Source organism: Podarcis filfolensis (assembly GCF_964270895.1).
Source record: "Podarcis filfolensis genome assembly, chromosome: 13".
Taxonomy (NCBI): Eukaryota; Metazoa; Chordata; class Lepidosauria; order Squamata; family Lacertidae; genus Podarcis; species Podarcis filfolensis.
The window spans coordinates 14,982,320-15,010,254 of record NC_139615.1 but is presented as its reverse complement, the minus strand read 5'-3'; the positions used below and the strand labels follow the sequence as shown (position 1 = coordinate 15,010,254).

Genomic DNA, 27,935 nt, shown 5'->3' with positions numbered 1-27,935 from the left:
CCTGCCTTAGCTGGTGTTACGGTGCCAAGAAGGTCATAGGGATCCGGTCTTCAAGAAGTTTGGTTCCCTCTTTGCATATCTAAAAAGTGAATTCATTTGCCATTCCCAGGCGGTCGAAAAGCGTGAAGTAAATTCAAAGAGAATAGAGAAACCCCCTGTGACCCTGAAACCGCTGATGATTGGTTCTCAGGTATCTTTGAAGGCTTCAGAGGATGTCACAGTCTATCCTGAGGTGAGACAAATATGATGAAAAGTTTTACTGGGGGAGAGTCAAACTGTGAAGTCTGAGAATGGGAGAAATTCAACCAGAATCCCTCTTCACCCTTTAATTTGTCTCCCTTGCAATGGCGGGTTGAGCTAAGCCAGATTCACACTTACAGAGGTTTCATTCTTTCCCACAGGAACTAAAGTTTCAATACCTGGATGCAGAGAAACTGCAGCAGTACTCAGAACTGTCTGCTGAGCAAATGCAAGACAAGTTCAACTTCTACCTGATGAAGAAGGGCACAACTGAAATTATTTGGAAGGCGCATTTGAAAAAAAGTGAGTTTTGATCAAGGGATCATAGCAGGATCAAGGAGGCAGGATAGAAAAGGTCCACTGGTGGCATTCCCTCTTTGACTGCCTCTTATTCTTTTTCAGAAGAGTTAATTTCAGGGGAGTTGGATTCTCCTATTCTACACCCAGCACAAGGTCAGCAGGTTTTAATTTCCCTTGTATTTGTATCCCACTTTCCTCCCAATAGGAGCAGAGGGGGCTGAGGATACAGTAGCAGATGCACTGCAGGAAAATAAAAAGTAACGTTTGTGACTATATTCAACAACAGCCCTCCTGGATAAGGTGGTCTGGGCTTATCATTTGGTTTGGTGCCAGATGAAAATCTTTCAACTCAGCTAGGGTTTTTTTACAGACGTTTCCCACCCAGATTCAACTAATTCAGCATGGCAGCACAAGGCACCACCAGGGCAATGGGACTTTGTCCTCTCCTCGCTCTGCTCGCCTCAATCTTCTCTGGAGGGTCATAAAACTCTGCAGAACAGAGTTCAGAGGGAGGAGTCGGGAAATTGTTCCATCTGGCAAGCAGAACTGCCTTTGCTGACGTTGAATTCCTCCCTTGAAGTTTTACAGTGTGAGCTTCTCCATTTTAAATTGAGTATCAGTTCTTAACATATCCAAGAGAAACTTGGACGTGATTTGGAAGTCTTGGGCTCATCTCCCACCATGCTCATTTTATTCATTGTCCCTGCTTGCTTTGTAATACTATGTGAAACTGTAATGAATTAATTGTCGGACAATGGGCTGTTGTTTCATGATACCCCAAATTATGATGCCGCCTCACTCTCCCTAATGGTAGGGCTGGCCCCAGCCCTGGCTCCCTTGCAACTGCTCTCACTTACTGTATTTCAGATTTATACTTCCTCAACAGTTATGGCGTGCCCAAAGAATTCTGGGAGCGGGGAGCAGATGAGCTACTAGGAATGCTTTGTTAGCAATTTCTCCCCTCATGGAACTACAATTCCCAGGGCGTGGGGGAGGAGGGAATGAGTTGGGCAACAAGTTTTAAGCCTGCAGTGTGAACGTGTAGCAAGATTTCCGTTCTTTTTCGCTTTCCTGGCAGGGCCGCAGCTTCCAAACTCTTCCAGCGTGCACTTCATCGAGCAGCACAGGGAGGCGCTAATCCAACGGACCACCCCAGTGGAACCGGTGCTGGATAGATTGTATGGCTCCGTCCTCAGTGAGGAGCAATACCAAAAAATCATTGCCCAGGAAACTAACCCAGACAAGATGCGAGAGCTCTACAGGCTTGTGCCAAGCTGGGACCTCCAGTGCAAGAATAAACTGTATGAGGCACTGAAGGCCAAAAACCCACATCTCGTGAAAGACCTGGAAGAGCTTTGAGGCCCCAAGAGAAGGCAGAAGGCAAGATCCCTTTCAAGGCATTTTATTTATAAAAGTAAAGTGCATATTAAAACACTTGTCAGCTTTGGCTCTCTGAGTAGACCTATCTCAACAAAGAAGTTGTTGCACGTTCTGATGATATTTTCCCAGAGGCCAGAGGGATCCTGGTAGTGGGTGCTTCAATGACTGGCAACATGGACAGCTGGGTGTGAGCTGGGCACATAGACTGGTGGGTGAATTGCTTTCCTGGCTTCCTCACATTCAGAGTGTGCTCCACAGAGACTGACTCCTTACTTTGTGGCGATACTGATCTCCTATGTGAGATGAGAGGATCTGTGATCATAACATACCACTTTGATTCATGGTCTAAGCACCTGCACAAATGGAAGACAATTGCTTGTTGCTGGTCCTTTGCTCAACCTCCAAGCAGTTCCATACACTTTCCTCACTTCCTGTGTCTTTCCTCGCTCAGTGGTTTTCAACCCTTTTGAGTCCATGGCTTCCTTGACCAACCACACACCCTTTCTGCAGCTCCCCTATGGGAGCCACTTACGCTGGGGTTCTGTTACAAGGCACACGTACTGGGGAATCTCTCCATTCCGTCCCACCCCCTTTCAGCACTATTTTTGGCACACATGTAGTGGGGAGGCACAGTGGCGTAGCGTGGGTTGTCAGCACCCGGGGCAAGGCAAGTGATTTGCGCCCCCTAACCCGTGGATTTTAGCACTCGAATGCGAGCGCGTCCCCCCAGATGGTGCGGCCGGTGCGGCCGCCCCCCCTGCACCTCCCCACGCTACGCCACTGGGGCTGGGGGCGAGCAAAGGAGCCAAGGACCCCCCCCAAAGGCTCAGCAGGGATTTATTAAATTTATTATTTGCGGAGCCCCCGCGGGCCGAGGCAGCCGAAGCCCCCTCCCCTCGGGCGCCTCCCCGCCCCCTCCTCTCCTTGGGCTGTATGTGGAGCCCGCGCTCCGAGGCGCTCCAGATCCGGGCTTGGCGAGCGCCTCTCCTCCTCCCAGCCGGGTCCGGGGGCTTCCAGCCGCGCTCCGTCCTCGCCCCCCCCCCCCCGCGGCTGAGACTTGCGCTGAGAGCCGGAGCCAGCGGCGCCCCCTTCCGCTGGGAGACCCTCGCCCGCCCACCGGCTTCCTCTCGGAGGGTTTTGGGGAGGGCAGGGCGCGTCGAGGCCCCTCGGAGCTCTCCTCCCTTCCAGTCAGCAGAAGCAGCTGTGGCTGGGCCGAGGGGATGGCGGCGGCGGCGGCGGTGAGGTGCGGAGGCTGCCCGTGCCTGGCCAGGCGTCGGTGGTGGCGGCGTCGGCGCTGGTGCAGCGGCTCCTCCTCCTGCGAGCAGTGAGTGGAGCGCAGCTGCAGCAGCGGCGGGGGGCGCGCGCGCGCTAGGGCACAAGGCTGGCGGTGGCGTCGGGGAGCCCGGCGGAGGAAGGAACTTGTCCTTTCCCTCTGGACTCGCGCCCCCCCCAGATGTTGCGCCCGGTGCGGCCGGCACCCCTGGCACCCCCCACACTACGCCACTGGGGAGGCATGTGTTGACGGGAAGCCAAGCAACACTCTGCAGGGCCAAGTTGATGGACTCTGCATGGCAGCCCAGCTTCCCTTTGGTTGGGTGGGGGCATGGAGAGGGCAAAACAAGATTACAATCAGAAGGAAAAGCAAGAAACACATAGCACTGGACAAACATGCAGACACGATCCTTTCCTGCAACATTCTCCCTGTCCCCATAAAGCTGGCTGACTGTTAAGGAGGAGGGGGTTGCCTGGGGGGAGAGGTAGAGACGAAGGGGAGGGGGAATGTTGAAGGTAGAAGGAGTGAGAAAAACAAAAGACACTGCTCACTTTCAGGGTTATTTTTAAATCCCTCTTTATGGGGTGCGTGTGCGTGCGTGCACACACACACACACACACACACACCCCATCAAGCTACTTTGTTGGTTTCTTGCATTTTTCAAACCCTCTGTGTAAAACGAAGGAACTGTTAGTTACTGAAGCTGGGGAGGGTTTTTTGTTTGGAGGAGGGAGATTTTCAGAATATAAACAGTCATGCAAAAGTGTTTGCCACTTTTTTTGTCACTGTTTTATTAGGGGAAGATAATGGGTTGAAAGTTAAAGCTGCCGGCAGAATCCGTGACCAAGGGAGAGAGACGGTGGAAGAAGATTGGAAGAAATTTAAAGTTTATCTTAAGAACTGTTGCAAAATTAATGAGTGTTAAAATGTCTTGGGTCATGCAAAATAGAATTGCAGGGACAAACAATTGGATATGAGAAAAAGGACTTAAAGGAAAAAAAGTGTTATAAGTTGAAATTAGGGGTTGCTGGAAAGATTTAAAACAGGGATGCAGAAAAGGGAGGTATGGGGAAGTCGATGAAAGAAGGTTTAAGAAAAAAATGTTAAGAAATTATACGTGTTTATATGTTTGTTCGTTTATGTATCATCTTGTATTGTCTTTTAATATGTGTTAAAAAACCAATAAAAAATTTATATATATAAAAAAAGAAAGTTAAAGCTGCCAGCTCCCCTGAATGTTCCTCAGAATGAGAGAGAGAGAGAGAGAGAGAGGGAGGGAGGGAGAGAGAATGCAGGAAGATCAGGGTTGCAAGTTAATGAAAGGACGGCTAATGAAAGCACGGCTCCCCTGAATGTTCCTCAAGTCACCCCAGGGTGCCATGACACACCATCTGAAAATACCCACAACAGCAGGAATTCTAAGTTGAATTAAATATAATGTGGTGGAACACAGAAAGAGAAATAGTAGCATGTCTATCCCTCTGACATCAACCTGATTGATTATAGCATGGTGATTCCTCAGCATCAGTAGATCTTGAGTATGAACCTCCAAAGTGTTTCTGCAGACATCTTCCCAGGGCACAAGGAGTCTATATTTATATGATTCACACCTGCTGCTTTCTCATACCTGGCCCTGCCCTATATTGTAGGAAGATGTGAAGCTGCATTTTTGAACTTTAGTTTTATGCCAACCAACCCAGTTAATAACGTTTGCTGGTAGCATGAAGAATTCAGGCAGCTTATTATAAACAAAGGCTAGGCCACAGCAAGAGTAAACACTGAAGCATTGCATGTTATGGAGGCATAATCTGCACTGTAGCAAAGTGATCTCTTCTTTGTAGGTAGCGAGGTAGAGAAAGATGCCCTACATTGTACTTTGAACTTTAGTTTTATGCCTACCAACCCAGCTAATAAAGTTTCCTGGTAGCACGAGGATTTCAGGCAGGTTACTGTAAACAAAGGCTGGGCCAGTGATCTCTTCCTTGTAGGCAACAAGGTGGAAAAAGATCGGGCATGGATGAATCCGTATATAAGCATTGGGCTTGTGGGCTCCTGCAGAGATCCATCTGGTCTCTGATGCAGCTTAGCATTTGCATGAAACTGCTGGAAGAGTTTTATTTGGAAATTTCTCATATGGTTTCATGGAGCCAATTCCTGGGGTGGGGAGCTGCCTCACTGAAGGCCATAGGAGCCAACTCCTAGTGGCCAAGGACCCTTCCCCCCCCCAATAAAATAGTTGAGGGCCCCCCAAAGTTGACAAACAATGCCGTTCAAATGGTGTGTGTATACCACATACTGTGATTGATTATGTGGGGTGGGGTTTATCTGCCGCCCCATATTTTTTTCAAGTTGGCACCCCTGCTGGAGGTCTTCAGGAAAAATCTTGACAGCCACCTGTTGAAAATGCTGTAGGGCTGGGTTTTGTGCATCAGGCCAGATGGCCTAGAAAATTCCCTCCAGCTCTATAGGATGCTGATGATACTCCTCTCTTCCCTCCTCACATTATTTTAGGGAGGGTGTGGAGGTCCTGTATTCTTGTCTGAGACTTTTCTGCAGACAAGTTGTGGGTGAAGAATCTGGATATTAATTACTGGGATAAGTGAGCCGGTTACCTGTTGCAACTCTATTGTATGCCAAATCTGCAGTGTTGGGCTGGTGAATCTCATTAGAATCATAGAATCTTAGAGTTGGAAGAGACATCAAGGGTAATCTAGTCCAACCTCCTGCAATGCAGGAATCTCAGCTGAAGTATCTCCTGACTAAAGATATTAGTTTAGTCACAGGAAACTTAGGTGATGCTCCAGAAACCTGCTAAAGGGCAAGAAATTGCAGGAAGGAAGCAGCAGCAGCAGGGAACAACTCATGGTTTCAGTTGTCTCTCCATAATGCACAGAGCATGGGAAACAAACAAGATGAACTGGAGCTTTTTATCCAGGATGGCAAATACGACCTGATAGGCATTACTGAAACTAGGTGGAATGAGACTCATGACTGGACTGTAGGAACTGAGGCGTATAAGCTGTTCAAAAGGAACAGACCAATCAGGAAGGGAGGCGAAGTAGCATTATATAAAAACATGTGTACACTTGAGAAAAAATCCATGACCTGGAGCATGAAAAGCAGATTGAGAGTTTATGGGTTAAAATTGTAGGAGAGAGAGACAACAGTGATCTTACTGTGGGTATCTGCTATAGACCACCAAGCCAGACTTGAAGACTTGGATGATGTCTTATTAGAGCAGATTACCAAACATTCCAAAAGGAGAGAAATAGTTATCATGGGGGACTTCAACTTCCCCAATATCCATGCAGACTCAAACTCTGCCAAGAGTGTAAGGTCTGACAAATTCCTCCATTGCATCACTGACAAATTCATTTCCCAGAAGGTGGAAGAACCAACAAGGCGATCATCTATCTTGGACCAGGTCCTCACCAATAGGGAGGAACTGACTGATGAAGTCAAAGTGCTCAGAAACTTGAGGGGAAGTGATCATGCTCTCCTAGGTTTCAGGATACAGTCAGACATGCACTCTGGACCAATTTTGAAAAGCTGAAAGATCTAATGGGTTGCATCCCGTGGTCAGAAATATTCAATGAGAAGGAAGTCCAAGAAGGATGGGAGTTTCTAAAGGGAGAAATATTTAAGGCCCAAATGCAGACAATACCAACAAGAAAGAAAAGTGGGAGGCATCTAAGGAAACTGGTGTGGCTGCATAAGGGGCTTACAGGTGAGCTGAGAGTTGAGAAGGGCATGTGTACGAAATTGAAGAAAGGCGAAATCTCAAAGGAGGAATATACACGAGTAGCCAACAGTTGCAGGGGGAACATCAGGCTGGCTAAAGCTCAGAATGAGCTCAGGCTTGCAAGATGTTAAAAATAATTTTAAAAAAGGTTTCTTTGGCTATGTCCGAAGTAGAGATGGGAAGGCCTGGGGGAAAAACAGGAAAAAATGGGGAAAAACTAAGTTGTTTTCCGTTTTTTCCAAATGGCTTTGGGGAGGAAACAGAAAAAGACTGTGTGTTTTTTCAATTTTTCCAGGTTTTCTCCAGGCCTTCCCATCTCTAGTCTGAAGTAAGAGGAAGAACAACCAAGTGATAGATCTTTTGCACTGGGAACGTGGAGAAATACTATTGGATGACAGAGAAAAGGCAAAACTACTCAACACCTACTTTGCCTATGTCTTCATCCAGAAGTAAAGGTATGTCCAACCTGGTGCTAACAGGTTTTTTAAGAAGCAGTCTCACCCTTTGGAGTGCTTTTGGACCTAACAGAGCTCCTAGGGAGCCAGGGCTGCTCTTGCCTCATTTAAGCTGCTGCAATAGCTCTGATTCTGGAGGAAGCTGATCTTGTCATGGTTATACATTAGAAGTGAGGAGAAGCAGTGGCAGCAGTCAGAGCTCCCTTGAACGCCCAGCATAGGAGCCAACTCCTAGGGGCTGTGAGGTCTTTGGCTGCCCAATAAAATATTTTAGGGAGCTTTCCCCACTCCACCACCTACCCTAGTTGATGGGCATGAACCTTCTGCTTGTTCCTCTCACACAGAGAAGCTTCCAGAACTCTCTTGAATTAAGAAGAATAGGGAATATCTCTACACATCGTATCAATACTTTCCGCATTAAGAAATGCAAACTGACAGCATGTGCATTGCGTCATGTGACCGATTATGCAGGGCTGGGCTTGCCTGCCCCCCTAATGTGTTTTTCAAATTGGCACCCCTGGACCGCCACCACCCCCGATTTAATATTTGACTGTCACGCAGTAAGTAAATGAAAGTTTCTGTGGCAGGATTATGCCTCATGCAATTAAAAAATAAAAGCGCTCTGACTTTGTTCTATTCCATTGCGCTCGATTGCCATGCTGTGTGCGTGTCTGGAAAATGGGCATGATTTGGCTTACAGCGGGGCAGTGGCGTAGCGTGGGTTGTCAGCACCCGGGGCAAGGCAAGTAATTTGCACCCCCTAACCCGTGGATTTGCGCCCCCTAACCCATGGATTTGCGCCCCCTAACCCTAACCCCCAGATGTTGCGGCCGGCCCCCCCTGCACCCCCCACGCTACGCCACTGCTGCAGAATGATCGGGTGGTTGCTGTCCTGGTTGCTGTCCTGGTTGCTCTCCGGGTTGCTGCTGGGCCGCTTGCTATGGCAGCTGTTGCTCGCCACCGCCCTCCTTCCGAAGGCACTGAAAGGCACTGGTAAAATGCCATTAAGGCGGCTGCAGATCTCGGCCGCCCCGCTCTTCTACGGACCCCAGCAGCCTTGGGAGGGCTTCTTAATCCCCCGCAGCCTGCGCTGGATCCTGTCGTGTTTGTGGGAGGAGGATCTGCAGAAGTTCAAGCGCAAACTCCGCGAGTTCCCCGTCCTGGAGGGCGGCTTCCGCATCCCCGAGGAGGCGCTGGAGGAGTACGATGCCTCGCGCCTCACAGACCTGCTGCTCAGCTGCTACGGCGAGGAGGAGGCCGTCGAGGTGGCGGCCAACGCCCTGCGGGCCATCCGCTGCGGGGACGAGGGGGACAGGCTCCTCTTAATCACCAGGCCAAGTAAGGATTTCTGGAGGGGGGAACCTGGGTGGATCCTTGCTGCCCCATCCTGAACTGCAGTCAGGCACAAGGGGAACGATAGCAAATTGTTGTTGTTGCTTAGTCGTTTAGTCGTGTCCGACTCTTCGTGACCCCCTGGACCAGAGCACGCCAGGCACTTCTGTCTTCCACTGCCTCCCGCAGTTTGGTCAAACTCATGTTGGTAGCTTCGAGAACACTGTCCAACCATCTTGTCCTCTGTCTTCCCCTTCTCCTTGTGCCCTCCATCTTTCCCAACATCAGGGTCTTTTTCAGGGAGTCTTCTCTTCTCGTGATGTGGCCAAAGTATTGGAGCCTAAGCTTCACGATCTGTCCTTCCAGTGAGCACTCAGGTGTTATTCTGTATTTCTTGGAGGGCAGTGCTATGACCTCCTCAAAACAAGAGCAGATTCTCTTCACCCCTGCAAATCTTGCGAGGGCTGCCTTCGGAGATCTTCCGCCGAGAACCTCTCAGCCAAGTTCTTCCAACGCAGGGCGGGGCTGGGGAGCCCGAAAGGTGAGCTGCTGGAAAGCCGTCCCTGTCGCCCTCCCCGCCCTCCAGTCTCCTGTTCCTGCCGGAGGGAAGAATCTCCAAGAGTTTCCTTGCCAAAGGGAGCAGAAAGCGACGCGCAGGGCAAGAGACGGGGCTCTCGGAGCAGGCTTCCTGCTGTCCACCGGCCACGCCTTTCTCCTCCAGGGCATCAGCCACGGCGAGTTCGCACGGGGATCGGGCCCACCGGCCTCTCTGCCTTGACAGAGTCTCCAGACCTTTGAGGTTTTTCTCTGGCCGAGGCTTTTGCTGGGCTGGGGCTGGTGAGGAAGGAGCGCAATGGCGAAGAAGTTAGTATTTCCCACAAATCCGTCGAGTCGCTTCATTCTCTTAAATACTGAGATCCAGGAGAGTCAATCCGCCGCTCTCCTTCTTCTGGGCACCTTGGTGAAATTCCGGGAAAGGGACAGGGAGAAATTCAAGGGCGAACTGCTCAGATTCCCGGTCAAGGAGGGCGTCAGAAGAATCCCCAAAAGGTTGCTGAAAGAAGCCGATGCTTGGCAGCTCAGTGAACTGCTGACGGACTACTACGGTGAGGCTTATGCTGTGGAGGTAACGGCCCAGGTGCTGCAGGCGATGGACTACAATCCGCCGGTGGACGATCCCTCGGGTATCACCTGGCAAAGTAAGGGACTGGGAGCGGGGCGGGGGTTCGATCCGGCTGATGGTGCTGACACCTCGCGGGTTCTGTCAGTACCGAGAGCTCAGCTCCTTCCCATGGTTGCCTTCGTCCTTGGGTGGGGAAACCTTTCGAGCAGGAGAGTCGCATATCCTCCTGGGCAATATTCCAAAGAATCATAGAATCTAAGAGTTGGAAGGGATCCCAAGGGACATCTAGTCCAACCCTCCTGCAACTTAGGGTTTTCAACTAAAGCATCCATGACAGATAGATCCGAAGGGGCAGGGGCAGGGTGAAATGAGCAGAATGATGGATGTAAATCTTCCCTGTGTAAAGTGAGGTGGCGTCTTCCCACACCCCTCTGCCCTCCATCTAAACCAGAATGAAGCCTTATTGACACCAGGGCTGGCCCAGGACATGTTAGCACCTGAGGCAAAATATTACACGACATCCGCTCCCTACCAGGGAAGAAGGAACATCAGAAACAGGGTGGGAAATAAATGTAGATGCCTGCAAACAGTTAAGAAGAGGCCTGTAAGTTAAGATAGTCTTCAAACCCTCCCAACCCTCTTGGATCAGTTTCTCTCTTCTGGGCCAGGCTGAGCTCCTTGAATCACCTGAGAGGCTAGAAGGATGGAAAGCTGCCTTACGGCACATTGGGCCAGTGGGTCCATCTAGTTCGTTCCAGGGTTTTATGAAGGAATCTTTCCCAGCCCTATCTGGAGGCTCCAGGGATTAAACCTGGGATCCTTTGCATGCATGTGATCACCTACATATCCACAACCCTTCCCTACGTAGTCCAGTCTGAAATTGCTACCTATTCAATGTGCTCCAACAGGAAGAGAAGGGCGATGTAGGAATGCTGGATTTTTCTGTTCAATATGGCTACTAACATCAATAATCACCACAGTACAGATTACACAATTATGCCTGCTGGCCACACTGAATACCTTGAAGGAGTCAGATCTGAAGAAGTTCAAGAACGAACTCAGCATGTTCCCCGTCAAGGAAGGCTATGTCAGTATCCCCAGGGAGCTGCTGGTTGAAGCAAATGTTTGGGAGCTCACAGAACTGCTTATTACATACTATGGTGAGGATTATGCTGTGGAAGTGGCTTCAGAGGTGCTGAAAGCCTTTGACTGTGAGCCCCTGCCAGAATGTCCCCCAAGTTTCACCAGGAAAGGTAAGGAACTTGGAAGGGAGAACATTGACCGAGTCTGATGGGACTGGGTGGAGAGGAGGCTTCTTGAGCAGGGCTGTGTGTGTTTGTGTGTGAAACCTATGTGCCAATTTGAGTATGCCTTCTTGACATTGTGGGAATGTTAAGATAGGTAGGAGATGATATATCGTTTTGATATTATCTCTCCTCACACTAGTGATAAACAGCAGAGCACATTCCCTTTGCAACTTATTGGAAGCAAGTTGACGATTTGTTAGAACCTCTGCTGATAAACCTCCAAGGAAGGAGAGTCCATAACATCTCAAGGGAGTCATCTGAAGAAGTGTGCATGCACAAGAAAGCTCATACCAATAGCTACGGTAACTTAGTTGGTCTCTAAGGTGCTACTGGAAAGATTTTTTTGTTGTTGTTTTGACCAAGGGAGTCAGTTGCACTGTTGAACAGCTCTTACTGTCAGAAAGTTCTTCCTGATATTTAGTCATAATCTCATTTCTTGTAACTTGAAGCCATTGGTTCGTGTCCTACCCTCAAAAGTAGGAGAAAACAAGCATGCTCCCTCCTCCATTGGACAGCCCGTAAAATATTTGAAGATGGCTGTCATATCTCTTATCAGTTTCCTCTTTTCCAGGCTAAACACACCCAGCTACTTCAAGCACTCCTCATAAGGCTTGATTTCCAGACCCTTGATCATCTTGGTTTGCCCCCCTCTGTACACGTTCCAGCTTGTCAACATCCCTCTTAAGTTGCGGTGCTCAGAACTAGACACAGTATTCCAGATGTGGTTAGACCAAGGCAAAATAAAGTCATACTATTATTTCCCTTGATCTGGACAATATACTTCTGTTGATGCAGCCTAGAATAGCATTAGCCATTTTTTGCTGCTGTATCACACTGCTGACTCATGTCAAACTTGTAGTCCACTAAGACCCCTAGATCCTTTTCACATGCACTACTAGGAGCAAGGTGTTCTCCATCTTATATTTGTGCATCTGGTTCTTTCTGCCTATGTGCAGAACCTTACATTTGTCCCTATTGAAACTTATGTTATTAGTTTGGGCCCAGTTCTTCATTCTGTTAAGGTCATATTGAATCCTGATTCTGTCCTCAGCAGCATTAGCTACCCCTCCCAGTTTGGTGTCATCTGCAAGTTTGATTAGCATTGCTTCAATTCCTTCATACAAGTCGTCTATAAAGACGTTAAACAACAACAGACCCAGGACAGAATCCTGCAGCACACCACTTGTCACCCCCCACCCCCGGATGATTTATGAGCATTAATGAGCACTGTTTGGGTTCGGTCAGTCAACCAGCTACAAATCCACCTAACAGTTAACTTGTTCAATCCACACTATACAAGCTTTGTCAAAAGAATATCAGGGGAGAATTTGTCAAAAGCCTTCCTGAAATCAAGATACACAACGCCCACAGCATTCTGCTGATCCACAAAGCTTGTAACTCCATCAAAAAAAAAAAGAAATGAGATTAGTTTGACATGACATGTTTTTGATAAAACCATGCCGGGTTTTAGTAATCACAGCATCCTTTTCTAAGTGCTCACAGACCGACTGTTGAATTATCTCTTCCAGGACCTTTCCTGGTATCAATATCAAGCTCACTGGTGGTAGTTACTTAGGTCTTCTTTCTTCCCCTTTCTGAAAATGGGGATAACATTCATCTGCTTCTAGTCTGCAGGGACCTCACCTGTTCTCCAATAATTCTCAAAGATTATAGTCAGAGGCTCTGAGATTACATCTGTAAACTCTTTTAGTACACTTGGGTGTAGCTCATCAGGCCTGGAGATCTGAATTGATTTAAAGTAGCTAGGTGTTCCCCGACCACCTCTTTTCCTATCTTGGGCTGCAGCTCCCTCCTTACAAAATTGATAATGTTATTATTGCAAGTTGAGCATTGCTTTTCTTTTGGGAGAAGACAGAGGCAAAGAAGGTGTTGAGCAGTTACACCTTCTTTCTGTCACCCAATAGCATTTCTCTGTCTTCTCCACGCAGAGACCTAACACTTGCTTGTTCTTCCTCTTGCTTCAAACATAGCCTGAGAAACCTTTAAAAATTATTTTTAATCTCTCTTGCAAGCCTGAGCTCACTCTGAGCTTTAGCCAGCCTGACCTTCACCATACAACTGTAGGCTACTTGCAGTGCTTTTTTTCTGGGCGGGATGCGGGGGTACACATATGCCTAAACATTTTGTGAATCTAAGTTTGGTTTCATTGAGAGGCAGTATTTCAATATGAGTACGAAAATTAGAGCACCCCTTAACACTTTTTTTTAAAGAAAAAAAGCACTGGCTACTTGTATATACCCTTCCTTTGTGATTTCCCCTTTCTTACATTTCTTATACAGTGGTACCTCTGGTTACGTACTTAATTCGTTCTGGAGGTCCGTTCTTAACCTGAAACTGTTCTTAACCTGAAGCACCACTTTAGCTAATGGGACCTCTGGCTGCTGCTGTGCCGCTGGAGCACGATTTCTGTTCTTATCCTGAAGCAAAGTTCTTAACCCGAGGTACTATTTCTGGGTTAGCGGAGTCTGTAACCTGAAGCGTCTGTAATCTGAAGCGTATGTAACCTGAGGTACCACTGTACATGCCCTTCTTTACTCTCAGCTCATCTGTAAGCTCCTTATGCAGCCACACTGGTTTCCTTAAATGCCCCCCACTTTACTTTCTTGTTGGGATTGTCTGCTCCACCTTTGTGCCTTCAGTAGGTCACCCATGACATTAACCACCAAAATAATGTTGGAAAGAATGAGCAAGTAGTGTGTATGCATCCCACATTAAGCTCTAGGTCACCCAAAATAATACCTCCACATCACTGGAAGACTGACTGGTATGAGATGGAAGTGAATCCTTCTATACCAGGCATATCCAAAGTCCGTTTCGGGGGCCTAATCCGGTCCATCGGTTGGTTTAATCCGGCCCCTCCTGTGGCAGTTAACAACTTTGGTCGGCCCTTTGGTCGGCCCTCACAGCCCTTCACTTCATCAAATCTGGCCCTCTTTGAAAAAAGTTTGGACACCACTGTAATCTATACCAATGCTGTCTTTCAGGCAATACAATGCCTAATATGTGTGTCAATGCCAAATAATGGTGAAAAATAAGGGGAAAGGAATTGTGGGTGTTATATGATTTCTCTCTGCTCGCATATGTCTCTTGGTGCAGGGAGAATTTCAGCCAGACAGTCCTTTCCCAGAAAGGTATACCTGCTGCTGGCAAACATGATGGTTTTGCTTTGGGAAGCAAAAAACTCATTCCACTATGAACTATGGTTCCCTTGAGTTTGCAGTTGCTCCTAGGAGGCCTTTTCATGGCCATCTCGTTCCTGATAAGAACTCCCATGCCATGATAAATGCTAGCCCAGGTGAAACTGGGAAGAGACAGTTCAGCTTCATCTTGACTTCTTCTCCAATTCTAATAGGCCAAGGGTTTGACTCAGTAACACTTCTGATGTGCACTCACCTTCTCAATATCTAGCAGCAGAACGACTTTGCGAAATGCATGTTTCAAGGCACCGGTCAGCTGAATTCTTGTCATCAATAATTAATCAAGCTCTGGAGGAACTGGTTCCATCAGAAAAAGCCACCAAAGGGTAATTTCTGTACTTATATAATTGACGGAAGCCACAATTTTAGCTACAGCTTTAGCAATGTTTTCCCCCTCTCAGCTAACCCTTCCAATCCAAAGCAAATGTAAAATCCATTAATCTTAAAACAATACAAGCTTTCCTGCTTAAAACAAAAATGCTTTAGCACTAATTTAATAAATGTGTGTGTGCCCCTGCTTGGGGAAAAAATACTTTGAAAATTGCTATTTTGGACCTTTCCCACTTTCTGCGTCAACCATTGGGCAGGAAAACCAAAGTGCATATTTTCCACTGATGCTGGCAGGTTGCCAGATACTTTAAAGGCTTAGCAGCTGGGGGATGGAGGCAGGGCTCCTACCTGACAACTATCTGACTTTCAGAAGATATCTGAAGGCAGCCTTGTTTAGGGAAGTTTTAAATGTTTGAACTTTTATTGTGTTTTTAATATTCTGTTGGGAGTCGCCCAGAGTGGTGGGGATGCCTGGCCAGAACGGTGGGGTATAAGTAATAAATTATTATTATTATTATTATTATTATTATTATTATTATTATTATTATGCATATTTTCCACTGGTGCTGGCAGGTTGCCAGATACTTTAAAGGCCTACAACCTTAGGGGTGTGGAACCAGCAGAGTACAGGGAGCAGTGAAGCAAAAAAGTCCAGCTCTGTAAGATAGTCACTATGTGAACAGTTTCTCAGCCTCCACACACACACACACACACACCAGCCAATATAAATGTAATAATGTTGACATAATAAAGATAGAACTGAATGGGGCTGCTGGAAGGATATTCAAGTTCCTGTATTACATAGAACAGGGGATGACAGGACTATCTCTTTAGCCCTGAGGGCTGCATGTGGGAGTGAGTGGTGGGTTGGGGGCTTCACACTCAATCAGACGCATAAGCTTCACAATGCTCTTTCCATCCCACACACGTGCAACTTTCCCCTCGACTCACTTTCTCTCATCTCTCAGAAACACACACACTTTCAGCTCCCTCTCAACTTACTGTCACGCCTGATGAAGGCACCATCACACAGCTTAGTAGCTGGGAAACAGAGGCAGGGCTCCACAGGCCTTGGAAGGCCCCAGGGAGTGTATCTGAGGACTACCTGTGGTCCACTGGCTGCAAGGATCCTGCCTGTGTCATAGAATACAGAGGTACCTCAGTTTATGAACAGTCCTTTTTTAGGAACTATTCGGTTTACGAACTCCGCAAAACTGGAAGTAGTGTTCTGGTTTGCGAACTTTACCTCCATCTAAAAACGGAAGCCGAACAGTGGAAGGGCACCGGTGGCGGGAGGCCTCATTAGGGAAAGAACGCATCGGTTTAAGAACAGAGTCGTTATAAGAAAGTACTTCAGGAATGGATTAAGTTCATAGACCGAGGTACCACTGTACAAGACCTGGAGGGAACTCAGTGGGCCATCTGTTCTAGTACACCTGCTGTTGAAGCAGGAAAGCAAGAGCTAGAGCCTCCCCAGCAAATGACTCTTGGTATCTGAAAGACCTTTTAAACCCTCCAGCCCTGTATGTCACATTAAGCTGGTCGGAGGGCAGGGAACTTTCCAGTTGCTTGGGGGACAAAGTGGTCGTCAGCAAATGGCTCACAGTCAGGATAGCTTGGCTGGGATTATCATCTCACTCCCGCCTCATGGAGGGACGAGTTGGGAGGGCACGGTAAGGATTGGAATTTGTTTCGGGGAAACGAACCCCTAAGGGGCAGGGAACCCAAAGATTGGGGGAAGGTTGAAGAAAAGGACCACAGCAAAGTGTGATATGGTTCACATAAACTTGAGGCAACCCTGAGGTGGGAGGCTAGAGGGCAACCCATAAGCCAACTACAAAAGCAATTTCATAGTAATATGACAAATTAGCACAGTTTCATCATAACATGATGATAATATGAATTTAGGTGGGGTAGGCCAGCCAAGTCAGGTGTCAGGTGTGCACCCAGGCAGGTGCATCAAGTGTAGGCAGTCAGTGTTGGTGTTGGCAACATGGCCAGGGTTCTTCGTCTGCCTTCCTCTCTCCCTCAGTCAGCTGCCTCCTCTCAGCCTGGCACCCAGCGTTGCCCATGCCTGTCATCACCCACTGGCCAGGCATGCTCACTGGGTTGAGTGGGGGGTTGTCCCCACCACAGGAGGGTGCCACACACAGAGGGAGCGAGGGAGCAATGGATGGAGGGGTACGCAGCCAGGTGGGGGATGGACACACACAAACCGCACCCTCACCTGCACCTCCTGCCACTGCTGTGTCCCAGTTTGCTCCTCTTGGAAGAAAGCCAGAAACAGAGAGTGATGCCTGGCTGGGGGTAGAGAGCAAACCAAGGGAGGGAGATAGGAAGGCAGGTGGGTGGGCAGTGGTGGGGAGAAAATATTGAGGGGGTTGTGTCCCCAGAAGAAAATTATTAGGGGGTTGGCCTAAGGACCCTGGTTGGCATTTATGGTAAGGGAGCAGTCTGCATCCTAACTACGTTCTAATTCTCCTCTCCCCGCCTTCTGTCACCTAAATAAAATAAATGTTTCTGCCACAGGTCATTGGAAAGATCCACAATCTCTAGTAATGAGATGATCTGCAAGGGAAGAAAACAATTAATGGAAATTCTTGAACCGGATATTGAACTTTTTTATGACGTGCTATACTCTTGCTTTGTTATCACACTGAAAGAATACAGAGACTTTTTCAAAATGTTGAAAAATTTAAAGTGGAAAAGTAAAGAATTGCTGAGTATAATCCAAGAAAGAGGGGAGCAAGCTTGTTGCAGGTTCCTGGAATGTGTAGAAATGGTACGTCCAGGTTCAGTTCTGATTCTGCTCTCTGCAAGGCATGGTGAGTTTAACTTCGAGTTCTTAAACTTCAAGGGCAGTTCAACTTACTTCCTCCTTGCAACAGTTGTGTCAGGCAAATAATTGTCTTCCTTTTACAGCTTTGGATCAAACTCCACTCAAGGCAGCTGGCCCAATAGAGCCACAGCGGGAAGGAAGCATAAAGATAGAGAACCCGGCAGGTCCTGGGGAAAGTGTCCTATGTGGCTGGTGTCCCAGTGAGGTAAGAGGCTGACCTGTCTTGATGTGCATTTCCCGCCCACAGGAATAAGGTACACATTGATATTTTTAACATGAAGCCACTGAATTTAAATTTCTAGTCCCCTAAGGATAGCATTTGTCCCATCTTAGGTAATTATTTACATATTTGCTAGTGGCTGGTAGCAGGAAATAAGGCTGCATCTAGCCAGGTGGCTCCTGTGGGAATGTTGTGGGTAGCAGGAGATCATATATTGAATTAATATTATCCTTCCTAACTCACACTAGTGCGTTTATTCACACAGCAGAGTCAATTCCCCTCTTTACACAGCAGGAAGCTAGTTGCAGATTTGTTAGAATGTCTTAAGTTCTATCTAATAAGATCCATCTAATAAGATCATTGCACTTCTGCACAATTGTAATGCTGTGATTCCAGTTTAGTGTGAAATCCTCTTGAGTCACATCTGTTTTAGAAGGGCCCATTTGATGTGGTCATCCATCTGTTAAACTCCCATATTTTTCAGTGCTTTAAACATTTTTTATTAACACACATTCATCTCGTGTTAGGCATCTTCAGATGTCAGTGTGTGAACACCTGTCTCCAGAAGATAATTCTCTGAGTGCATCTTGACTCCTGGTTACATGCATAGATTGGTTCTAAATTCCAGGATACTGCTTCTGTGTTATCCCTACTTAGTTGGGTGATGAATATTATTGAATGTGTGTCAGTATAATGAGATCTTAAAATCAGAACGAAAAATGTTGCATTAAACATACATTTTTTAATAATGCTATTATCAGCAGTTAAATAACACACTGTACTTCAGGAATCAGTCTAGGTTAGTCTACTGTGGCCAAAATGAATACAGAGCACAGCAGGTGAAGAAGAAGCCGTAGCAGTGTACAGTGGTACCTCGGGTTAAGTACTTAATTCGTTCCAGAGGTCCGTACTTAACCTGAAACTGTTCTTAACCTGAAGCACCACTTTAGCATATGGGGCCCCCTGCTGTCGCTGCACCGCCACTGCACGATTTCTGTTCTCATCCTGAAGCGAAGTTCTTAACCTGAAGCACTATTTCTGGGTTAACGGAGTCTGTAACCTGAAGCGTATGTAACCTGAAGCGTATGTAACCCGAGGTACCACTGTATAGTTGTGGCTTTGGCCTCAAGCAGTGCTCCTTGGTGTGGTCACAGGAGTGTTAGAAACAGACAAGAATGCCGTCTTTTCAGATGGAATCCACTTTCTGGCATCCACATAAATGATTATAGTTTCATTATAGGGTCTTCCAGAAAAGATAAAACCAGAGGTGGTTTGGGACTCAGAAAGGGGCAACAAAGCACACAGGTGAGTGATCTCTCCATCAGACATTTTAAAACCTTTTCCCTTCAGGGAATGGTTTCTACATTTAATTGTTCTACAGAGCACATCTAGTTTCTGTGGGTCTCACAGTCATCACATATGATGGCGCTCTATGTTTTGCACGTTGCAGTGAACAAATTCTGTCATGGTGGGCAAATTCTCTCTGAAGGAAGCTTATGAACCAATCTTGATCTCTTCAATGAGGAACTCCTGGGTTCCCTCAAATACAGCTGGAAAATCATTACCTTGGAGCATTGCTGTTGCCTATTATTTCCAGGAGGGTGAAAAAATATAGAACTCTGCATTTTTTCTTTAAAATATTTTATTGATATGATTTAAGTTATACCCCATATTTCTTCCAAGGAGTTCGAGGTGGCATGCATGGTTTCCCTCCCAATTACTTTAAAGCAGTGTGCTTTTTGGTCTGGTGTTTAGAGCAAATTGGGTACATGGGTTACAGAACTTTTGCCATGGTTTCTGAGTATGAGAAATTTCCTTGATGTTCTAGTATCATCAACACACAGGTAAACAGAACACTAGTAGTTACTTTCACCAGCTTGCTTTGCTCTGCATGAAGACACCATTTTAAAAAGACCTTCTCAGTATAAGAAAAACCACCTTTTTTATTTATTGGGTGACCTCACAGCAGTTGTGTTTTAGTTGAGTAATGCTTGACCAGAAGATATCCTTCCATCCATTTTTTACCTCCATAACTCAGCGTGTGAAGCATCTCCTGCAAAAATATCAGTTTAGACCAGCAGGGGAAGTTATCCCAGTTCATGTTGAACCTGATTCCATTTTCATCTTTCCCTTGGTGCCATTTAGAGTGCGCTCCACTGAGGCTGGCTCCTTCCGTTGTGGAGATACAGATCTCATATGTGACGTGAAAGAAGCTGTGACTGTAACATACTACTTTGATTCATGGCCTAAGCACCTGGAAGAACAGACCACTGAGGAGTGGCAGGCTGCTGGCCCTCTGCTCAACATTAAAGTGGATGCAGTAGAAGCTGTGGCAGCCATTCATGTCCCCCATTTCTTGTGTCTTGAAGGTATGGCAGGGGAAATATTTCCAGCATTATAACCATAGTAGGATCAATCCTAAACAGGAAAAACTTCCACTGATGTTTCCAGAATGCTATGGGGCCTGCGGTGTGGATTCTAGAAGTCAGTAGTGCTGGCTTACCAGTCTTTTGTAATTTGTTTCAATTTTCAGTGTTCCAACTATGCTATTTTATTGCTTTCTATTATTTTCATTCTGTTGTAAGCTGCCATGCAAGCATATTGTCCTGTGAAGCAATGTTATAAGCCTCTTAAATGACAATGAGAAAATAAATGCTTGCGTGAAATAGAGAGGGTTAAGTGATTATGGTTTTTGCCACATTCCCACTGCTAACATGCTTGTCTTTTCAGGTGACGACAGTTCCCATGTCTACATTGCACATTTTGTTGAAGGGGAGATGAGGCTGGAGAAACCAGACAGAGTGGAGCCTCACCATGCTGTGTTGGAAAACCCCAAGTTCTCTTCCCTTGGAGTCGTTTTCAAAAAGTGGTTTAAGCAAAAGATCAACACTGTCGTACTGCTCTATCAGAGACTTCGACTGGAAACACCAACATTTCACCTGTACCTCCTGCCGAATGACTCTTCTATAGTAAAGGTAACTGGGGACCTCCAACTTTGATTGGTATTGCAGATTACCTGGATCTTTTGCTTGATCACTCTAACCCTGACAGAATAGCTATGCAAAATTATACATTAGGGTGCATGAACTGTACTTATCTTCGTTGGACTTGATCTGTTTTACCAAACTTCTAGCCAACATCAACATGCTGCTAGAGAGAAGATTCACAGTTGCCCTCCACCGGGTGACTTAGCTTTTTAAATAATATTTTTTATTAAGTTTCCATTTTAACAATCCAATAAAAACCACAACAAAACAATCTAAATTATAATATAATCAAAAGAGCCAATTATTCAATGTCAAATTATTTATCTTTTGGATGACTTCCCATACTCTGAAGTTCAGAGAGTAATGATCTAATGTCGTACTGCATTCAGGGGCATAGTGACGGGGGTGCAATAGGAATGCTTCGCTCCGGGTGCCACCACTAAGGTGGGTGACAGATCCTAGGCGGCACTCACCATGGAGCCTGCAGCGCACCTGACTCATGCATCTCTCCTTAGAGAGACGCGGCTGCTTGGGCGTGCACAGACTCCGCTGCCAAAAAGGTCCACCTGCTGCCTCCCCATCAGCTGTAGGGCGGCTGAGGGGAGGGAGGCTGGCAGGCTCCTGAGAGCCCGCAGTGGCTGGCCTCACCCCCCAGTCCACCCCGGGCACCCAGTCGGCTTGCTCCGCCGCTGACTGCATTTCATAATTAGCCCAAATAAAACATTTCCAATGTTGATCCTTCGTTTATTTTCTCCCCTAGTTCAGAGCATGCCTGTTAATTAAGTCCAGATTTCATCTTAAAAACAGGTGTCCTCTGCTCATGGCGACAGCTTTTTATTTGTTTGTTTGTTTGTTTTGTTAAGCAAAAAAGACTTTAAAATACATACAGTATCAACTTACATTACAAACCTTCCATAAATTATAAAGATTGAAAAGAGTAGAAATGAAAGAAAGAAAGAAAGAAAGAAAGAAAGAAAGAAAGAAAGAATAATAAAAGAGATAAAAGTATGAGTGAAGAGAAGAACGTACTTACATCTGAAGTATGCATCACCAAAAGAAACTTCCGACTGAACCCATTGTACTATTTTAAAGGTAAAGGTAAAGGGACCCCTGACCATTAGGTCCAGTCGTGACCGACTATGGGGTTGCAGTGCTCATCTTGCTTTATTGGCCGAGGGAGCTGGCGTACAGCTTCCGGATCATGTGGCCAGCATGACTAAGCTGGTGAACCAGAGCAGCGCACGGAAACACCGTTTACCTTCCCACCAGAGCGGTACCTATTTATCTACTTGCACTTTGATGTGCTTTCGAACTGCTAGGTTGGCAGGAGCAGGGACTGAGCAACGGGAGCTCACCCTGTCGCGGGGATTTGAACTGCCGACCTTCTGATTGGCAAGTCCTAGGCTCTGTGGTTTAACCCACAATGCCACCCGCGTCCTTATTGTACTATTTTACATTTAAGCTATTATTTACACAGTTTCCTGAAATTGTTACTCATCATCTTAATTCTAACGTTTTCTAACAGTTACTTTATGTTACATGACTCATTCAATATCTGCCAGGAAGCTTTTGTTATCACAGTACCCTTTGAGATATTTCTTAATTACAATCCATTCCTTATTAACATCTTGTGTTGAGTTTCCTCTCACTGTTCCCATTCTCCTTGCTAATTGTAAGTACTCTATCAATTTGGCTTGCCACTCAATCTTTGAAGGGATGATTTCGCTTTTCCAATTTCTTGCTATTAGAATCCTTGCTGCAGTTGTAGCGTGCAGACCATGCATTCAGACCATGAATAGTGGTCTGAATTTCTTAATTTTTGCTGTCATGATACCTATTAAAAATGCCTCACGTCTTTTAGGGAATGGGATCTTAGACATTTTCTTTAACTCATTGTATATGATGTCCCAAAATTCTTTGATCTTTTCACATTCCCACCACAAATGCATATATGTTCCAATTCCTTTCTTACCTCTCCAACATATTTCTGACCTGTTCTTATACATTTTGGCTAATTTTGCTGGTGTCAAGTGCCATCTATATAACATTTTCATGACATTTTCTCTTAAGTTCATACATACCGTAAATATGATATCCACTTTCCACAGTTTTTCCCACTGATTCATGTTTATTTGTTGTTGTTGTTTAGTCGTTTAGTCGTGTCCAACTCTTCGTGACCCCATGGACCAGAGCACGCCAGGCCCTCCTGTCTTCCACTGCCTCCCACAGTTTGGTCAAACTCATGCTGGTAGCTTCGAGAACACTGTCCAACCATCTCCTCCTCTGTCGTCCCCTTCTCCTTGTGCCCTCCATCTTTCCCAACACCAGGATCTTTTCCAGGGAGTCTTCTCTTCTCATGAGGTGGCCAAAGTACTGGAGCCTCAGCTTCATGATCTGTCCTTCCAGTGAGCACTCAGGGCTGATTTCCTTAAGAATCGAGAGGTTTGATCTTCTTGCAGTCCATGCAGTCCTCCAACAGCATAATTCAAAAGCATCAATTCTTCGGCAATCAGCCTTCTTTATGGTCCAGCTTTCACTTCCATACATCACTACTGGGAAAACCATAGTTTTAACTATACGGACCTTTGTTGGCAAGGTGATGTCTCTGCTTTTTAAGATGCTGTCTAGGTTTGCCATTGCCTTTCTCCCAAGGAGCAGGCGTCTTTTAATTTCGTGACTGCTGTCACCATCTGCAGTGAACATGGAGCCCAAGAAAGTAAAATCTCTCACTGCCTCCATTTCTTCCCCTTCTATTTGCCAGGAGGTGATGGGACCAGTGGCCATGATCTTCGTTTTTTTGATGTTGAGCTTCAGACCATATTTTGCGCTCTCCTCTTTCACCCTCATTAAAAGGTTCTTTAGTTCCTCCTCACTTTCTGCCATCAAGGTTGTGTCATCTGCATTTCTGAGGTTGTTGATATTTCTTCCGGCAATCTTAATTCCGGTTTGGGATTCATCCAGCCCAGCCTTTCTCATGATGAATTCTGCATATAAATTAAATAAGCAAGGAGACAATATATAGCCTTGTCATACTCCTTTCCCAATTTTGAACCAATCAGTTGTTCCATATCCAGTTCTAACTGTAGCTTCTTGTCCCACATAGAGATTTCTCAGGAGACAGATGAGGTGATCAGGCACTCCCATTTCTATAAGAACTTGCCATAGTTTGCTGTGGTCGACACAGTCAAAGGCTTTTGCATAGTTAATGAAGCAGAAGTAGATGTCTAAGAAGTAGAAGAAGAAGAAGAGTTTGGATTTGATATCCCGCCTTTCACTCCCCTTCAGGAGTCTCAAAGCGGCTAACAATCTCCTTTCCCTTCCTCCCCCACAACAAACACTCTGTGAGGTGAGTGGGGCTGAGAGACTTCAAAGAAGTGTGACTGGCCCAAGGTCACCCAGCAGCTGCATGTGGAGGAGCGGAGACGCGAACCCGGTTCCCCAGATTACGTGACTAACGCTCTTAACCACTACACCACACTGGTGTAGAAGTAGATTTATGTATATATTGGATCCTAAGTCTTGGGCCCAACATATCATAGGTCCTTTCACTTCCTCTTTGGAGAAGATTATACATTTTCGTAATATATTTACTCTTACAGTGGAGAAGCTCTTTTTGGAATTTAGATGCTTCATTTGCAAATCCTTTTCTTTTATCTATATTAAATCTTTCGTTCAACTGAAAGTATTGTAACCAATCTGTTAAATATAGTCTAATTTTTCCAAATTCTTTCAGCATTAATTTGTTGTTATTCTCTTCCAGAATCATTCTATACGTTGCCCAGTCTCCTTGCATATTCTTTTTTTTAACAGCCATGGCTTCCAATGGGGAGGTCCACCAGGGGGTCTTGGGTTCCAGAAGATCTTTGTATTTATCTATATCTTATATAGTGATTTTCTTACTATATGATTCAAAAAAACCCTGTGGACCTTCACCTTATCATATATCATATACGCGTGCCATCCAAAGCGATTGTCATAGCCCTCTAAATCAAGTAGATCCGTGTCCTTCAAGACTTTACAATCTTTGATCCACACTAACCCGGCTGCCGCGTGATACAATTTCAAATTGGGCAAAGAGAATCCTCCTTTCTCCTTTTGGTCTATTAGAATTTGGTGTTTAATTCTTGGTTTGTTGCAGTTTCAAATAAATCTTGCTATATCCTTTTCCCAATTTTTAAAGCAGTTCATACCCCTCCAAATTGGGATAGTTTGAAACAAGAACATCAATTTTGGCAAAATACTCATTTTAATTACAGAAATTTTGCCCCAAAAGGAGAGATGGAGCCTACTCCAAATTTCCAGGTCCCTCTTAATTTCCTTCCATAATTTAACATAATTATCTTGATATAGATTAATACATTTATTTAACAGCCAAATTCCCAAATATTTTACTTTTTTCTTGATTTCTAAGCTGGTAATTTCCTGTAATTCCAGTTTTTCCTCTAACCACATATTTTAAACTAATAAGCTGGTTTTCTTTTTATTAATTTTGAATCCTGCCAATTGTCAATATTCATTAATTATCTCTATTGCCAATGGGATACATTCTTTGGGGTTTTCAGTTGTCACTATCACATCATTCTCATATGCTCTTATTTTGTATGTTTTTTCTCCAATCTTGATACCTTTTATTCTTTCTTCCTTTTTCAGTCCATTCAGCAAGGTTTCCAGCACTAATATAAATAAAAGGGGGGGAAGGGGGCAACCTTGTATCGTACCTTTCATGATTTCTATGCTATCGGTGATGTTGCCATTAATTATTAGTTTTGCTCTTTGTGTAGAGTAAATGAATTCTACACTTCTTTCAAACCTTTCCCCGCAGCCCAATAAGTTTATCTGTTTTTTCATAAAGCTCCATGAGATATTGTCAAATGCCTTTTCGGCATCTAAGAACATCATGGCTGCTTGTTTTTCATTTTTAAACTCCAGATATTCTCCAGATATTAATAATATTCCTGGTATTATGTTGAATCTGGCGTTCTGGAAGAAAACCTACCTGATTTGGATGAATTATATCTTTTAATACATTTTTAAATCTATCTGCTAATATACCTGTGTAGATTTTTTAGTCGCAGTTCAGCAAAGATATAGGTCTATGGTTGGAGGTTATCTCTAAGTCACTTCCTTGTTTCGGTAATAGAATCATGTATGGATCATTCCAAGAATTCCTTTATTAAAAATATCATTGACTACTTCTTTCAGGGGTGTTATCAATATCTCTTTGAGTTTTTTATATAGATCTACCGGTATTCCGTCTGGGCCAGGTGACTTCCCTGATTTGGCGTTTTTAATTACATTTGGGATTTCTGTTATAGTAATGGGTGCATTTAAAATTTCCCTTTTAGCTTCTGTTATTCCTGGAATTTCATGACATATTATGTATTGTTCTATATCTTCTATTCTTTCTTTCCCTTTTTCATATAACTTTCTATAATATTCCACAAATTCTTGTCTAATTTTTTGGGACAGCTTTGGAGAGTTGCCGAAACATGTGGTGCATTGCAATCAGCGCCCCCTGCCCCCCCCCCGTATTCCTTCAGGATGGGTGGCAGGTATCGGATGATCTGCAGGTGGAACAGCCCTCCCAACCCTGGGGGGGAGGATAATTACTCCCATATTATCCTCATTAGCAACATGGAAAGGCTCCGCTGGCATGGGTGCAGCTGTTCATCATGGCAGCCAGACAGGAAGTCCTATCTTTGTTGGACTTGATCTGTCTTACCAAACTTCTAGCCAACGTCAACATGCCAGTAGAGAGATTAACAAGTTGCCCTCTGCTGGGTTACTTAGTTGCTCACCAACACTGTTGTTTTAAAGTGAAGTTTGCAATATTGAAATACACCCTTTTCTTTTGTTAGCCAGCCTGCTTGCTAGAGGCGAAATGTCCTGTCTGGTTGTCAAATAAATGTTGTTGTCACTGACTTGTGAAAACAAAATTCTAAGCACATTCTCTTGGAAGCCTTCAGTAAGGCTTCCTTCAGAGTAAACATATTTAGCAATGAGCAACTACAGCTTTGTTCATTAAGGATTCAGCTTGGTAGTTAACAAGTTGTCTATAAGAACTCTTGAGGAAAAACATTCTTCCTGATTTGCAGTGTTAACACATGGGAGATAAAGCACATTATCATATTACGTTCTCCATCTTTTCCTAAAATTATCTTCTTATGTTTCATTCAAATCTTGACGTTTTATGCCTTCTGTGGTTTCCTGCATAGTCTCATCAAGAGAAGATGCAGGTGTACCTAGGATTGTTGGTACCTCTCAGCCCTTCATAGTCCAGGCTGCCCAGTCCAAGAGCCTTGGCTTCAGTTCCTCATGAGGCCAGGAAATCTCTGCTCTACATTTTAGTTTCTAGTGCCATAGTGGTTTAATTTTCTTTATATTGCAGATGGAGAATCTGCGTCTCTGCAGATGTTCTTGGACTATGAAACCCATCATCCTTGGCCCATGCTTGTTGGGGAGGATATGAGTCCAACAACATCTGGAGGGCATCAGGTTCCCCATTCCTGCATTTCCTGGTGCTACAATGCCAAGAATGTTGTAGGCTTCTAGTCTTTCAAAGTTCCTTTTCTGCGTATGTCAAAAGTGACTTTCTTTACCCTTCCCAGGCGGTCGATAAGCATGAAGTAAATTCAAAGAGAATAGAGAAACCCCCTGCGACCCTGAAACCTCTGGTGATTGGCTCTCAGGTCTCTTTGAAGACATCAGATGCTGTCACCGTCTATCCTAAGGTGAGACAATTTTTAGGAAAGGTTTTACTAGTGGAGAATCAAACTGTGAAGCCTGAGAATTGGCTCTCAGGTCTCTTTGAAGACATCAGATGCTGTCACCGTCTATCCTAAGGTGAGACAATTTTTTGGAAAGGTTTTACTAGTGGAGAATCAAACTGTGAAGCCTGAGAATGGGAGAAATTCAACCAGGATCCTTCTTCACCCTTTAATTTGACTCCCTCGGAATGGTGGGCTGGGCTAAACCAGATTCACACTTACAGAGGTTTCATTCTTTCCCACAGGAACTGAAGTTTCAATATCTGGATGCAGAGAAGCTGCAGCAGTATGTAGAATTGTCTGCTGAGCAAATGCAAGACAAGTTCAACTTCTACCTGATGAAGAAGGGCACGACTGAAATTGTTTGGGAGGCACATCTGAAACGAAGTGAGTTTTGTTGAAGGTTCAGGGCAGGGTGGAAA

The 27,935-nt window shown here is 45.3% G+C and overlaps 2 protein-coding genes across 6 annotated transcripts in view; both read left to right on the top strand.

Moving 5' to 3' along the window:
- Window positions 1-27,935, top strand: part of LOC310748416 (uncharacterized protein) — a 376,897-nt gene that overhangs the window by 64,083 nt on the left and 284,879 nt on the right. The gene's annotated exons all lie outside the window — the stretch shown is intronic.
- The window catches only part of LOC310748404 (NACHT, LRR and PYD domains-containing protein 1b allele 5-like), a 39,859-nt gene that overhangs the window by 10,369 nt on the left and 1,555 nt on the right, over window positions 1-27,935 (top strand). Inside the window, exons 6-9 of one of the 5 annotated variants that reach the window (XM_083584172.1) lie at window positions 19,905-20,128; window positions 20,490-20,734; window positions 27,355-27,477; window positions 27,759-27,900. In XM_083584172.1, coding sequence (XP_083440298.1) covers window positions 19,905-20,128; window positions 20,490-20,734; window positions 27,355-27,477; window positions 27,759-27,900 — 734 coding nt within the window. Of the gene's footprint in view, window positions 1-109; window positions 233-401; window positions 544-642; window positions 694-1,618; window positions 1,959-19,904; window positions 20,129-20,489; window positions 20,735-27,354; window positions 27,478-27,758; window positions 27,901-27,935 lie in introns of those variants that run through there. The other 4 variants (XM_083584173.1, XM_083584171.1, XM_083584170.1 and 1 more) reach the window with 4 other exon arrangements.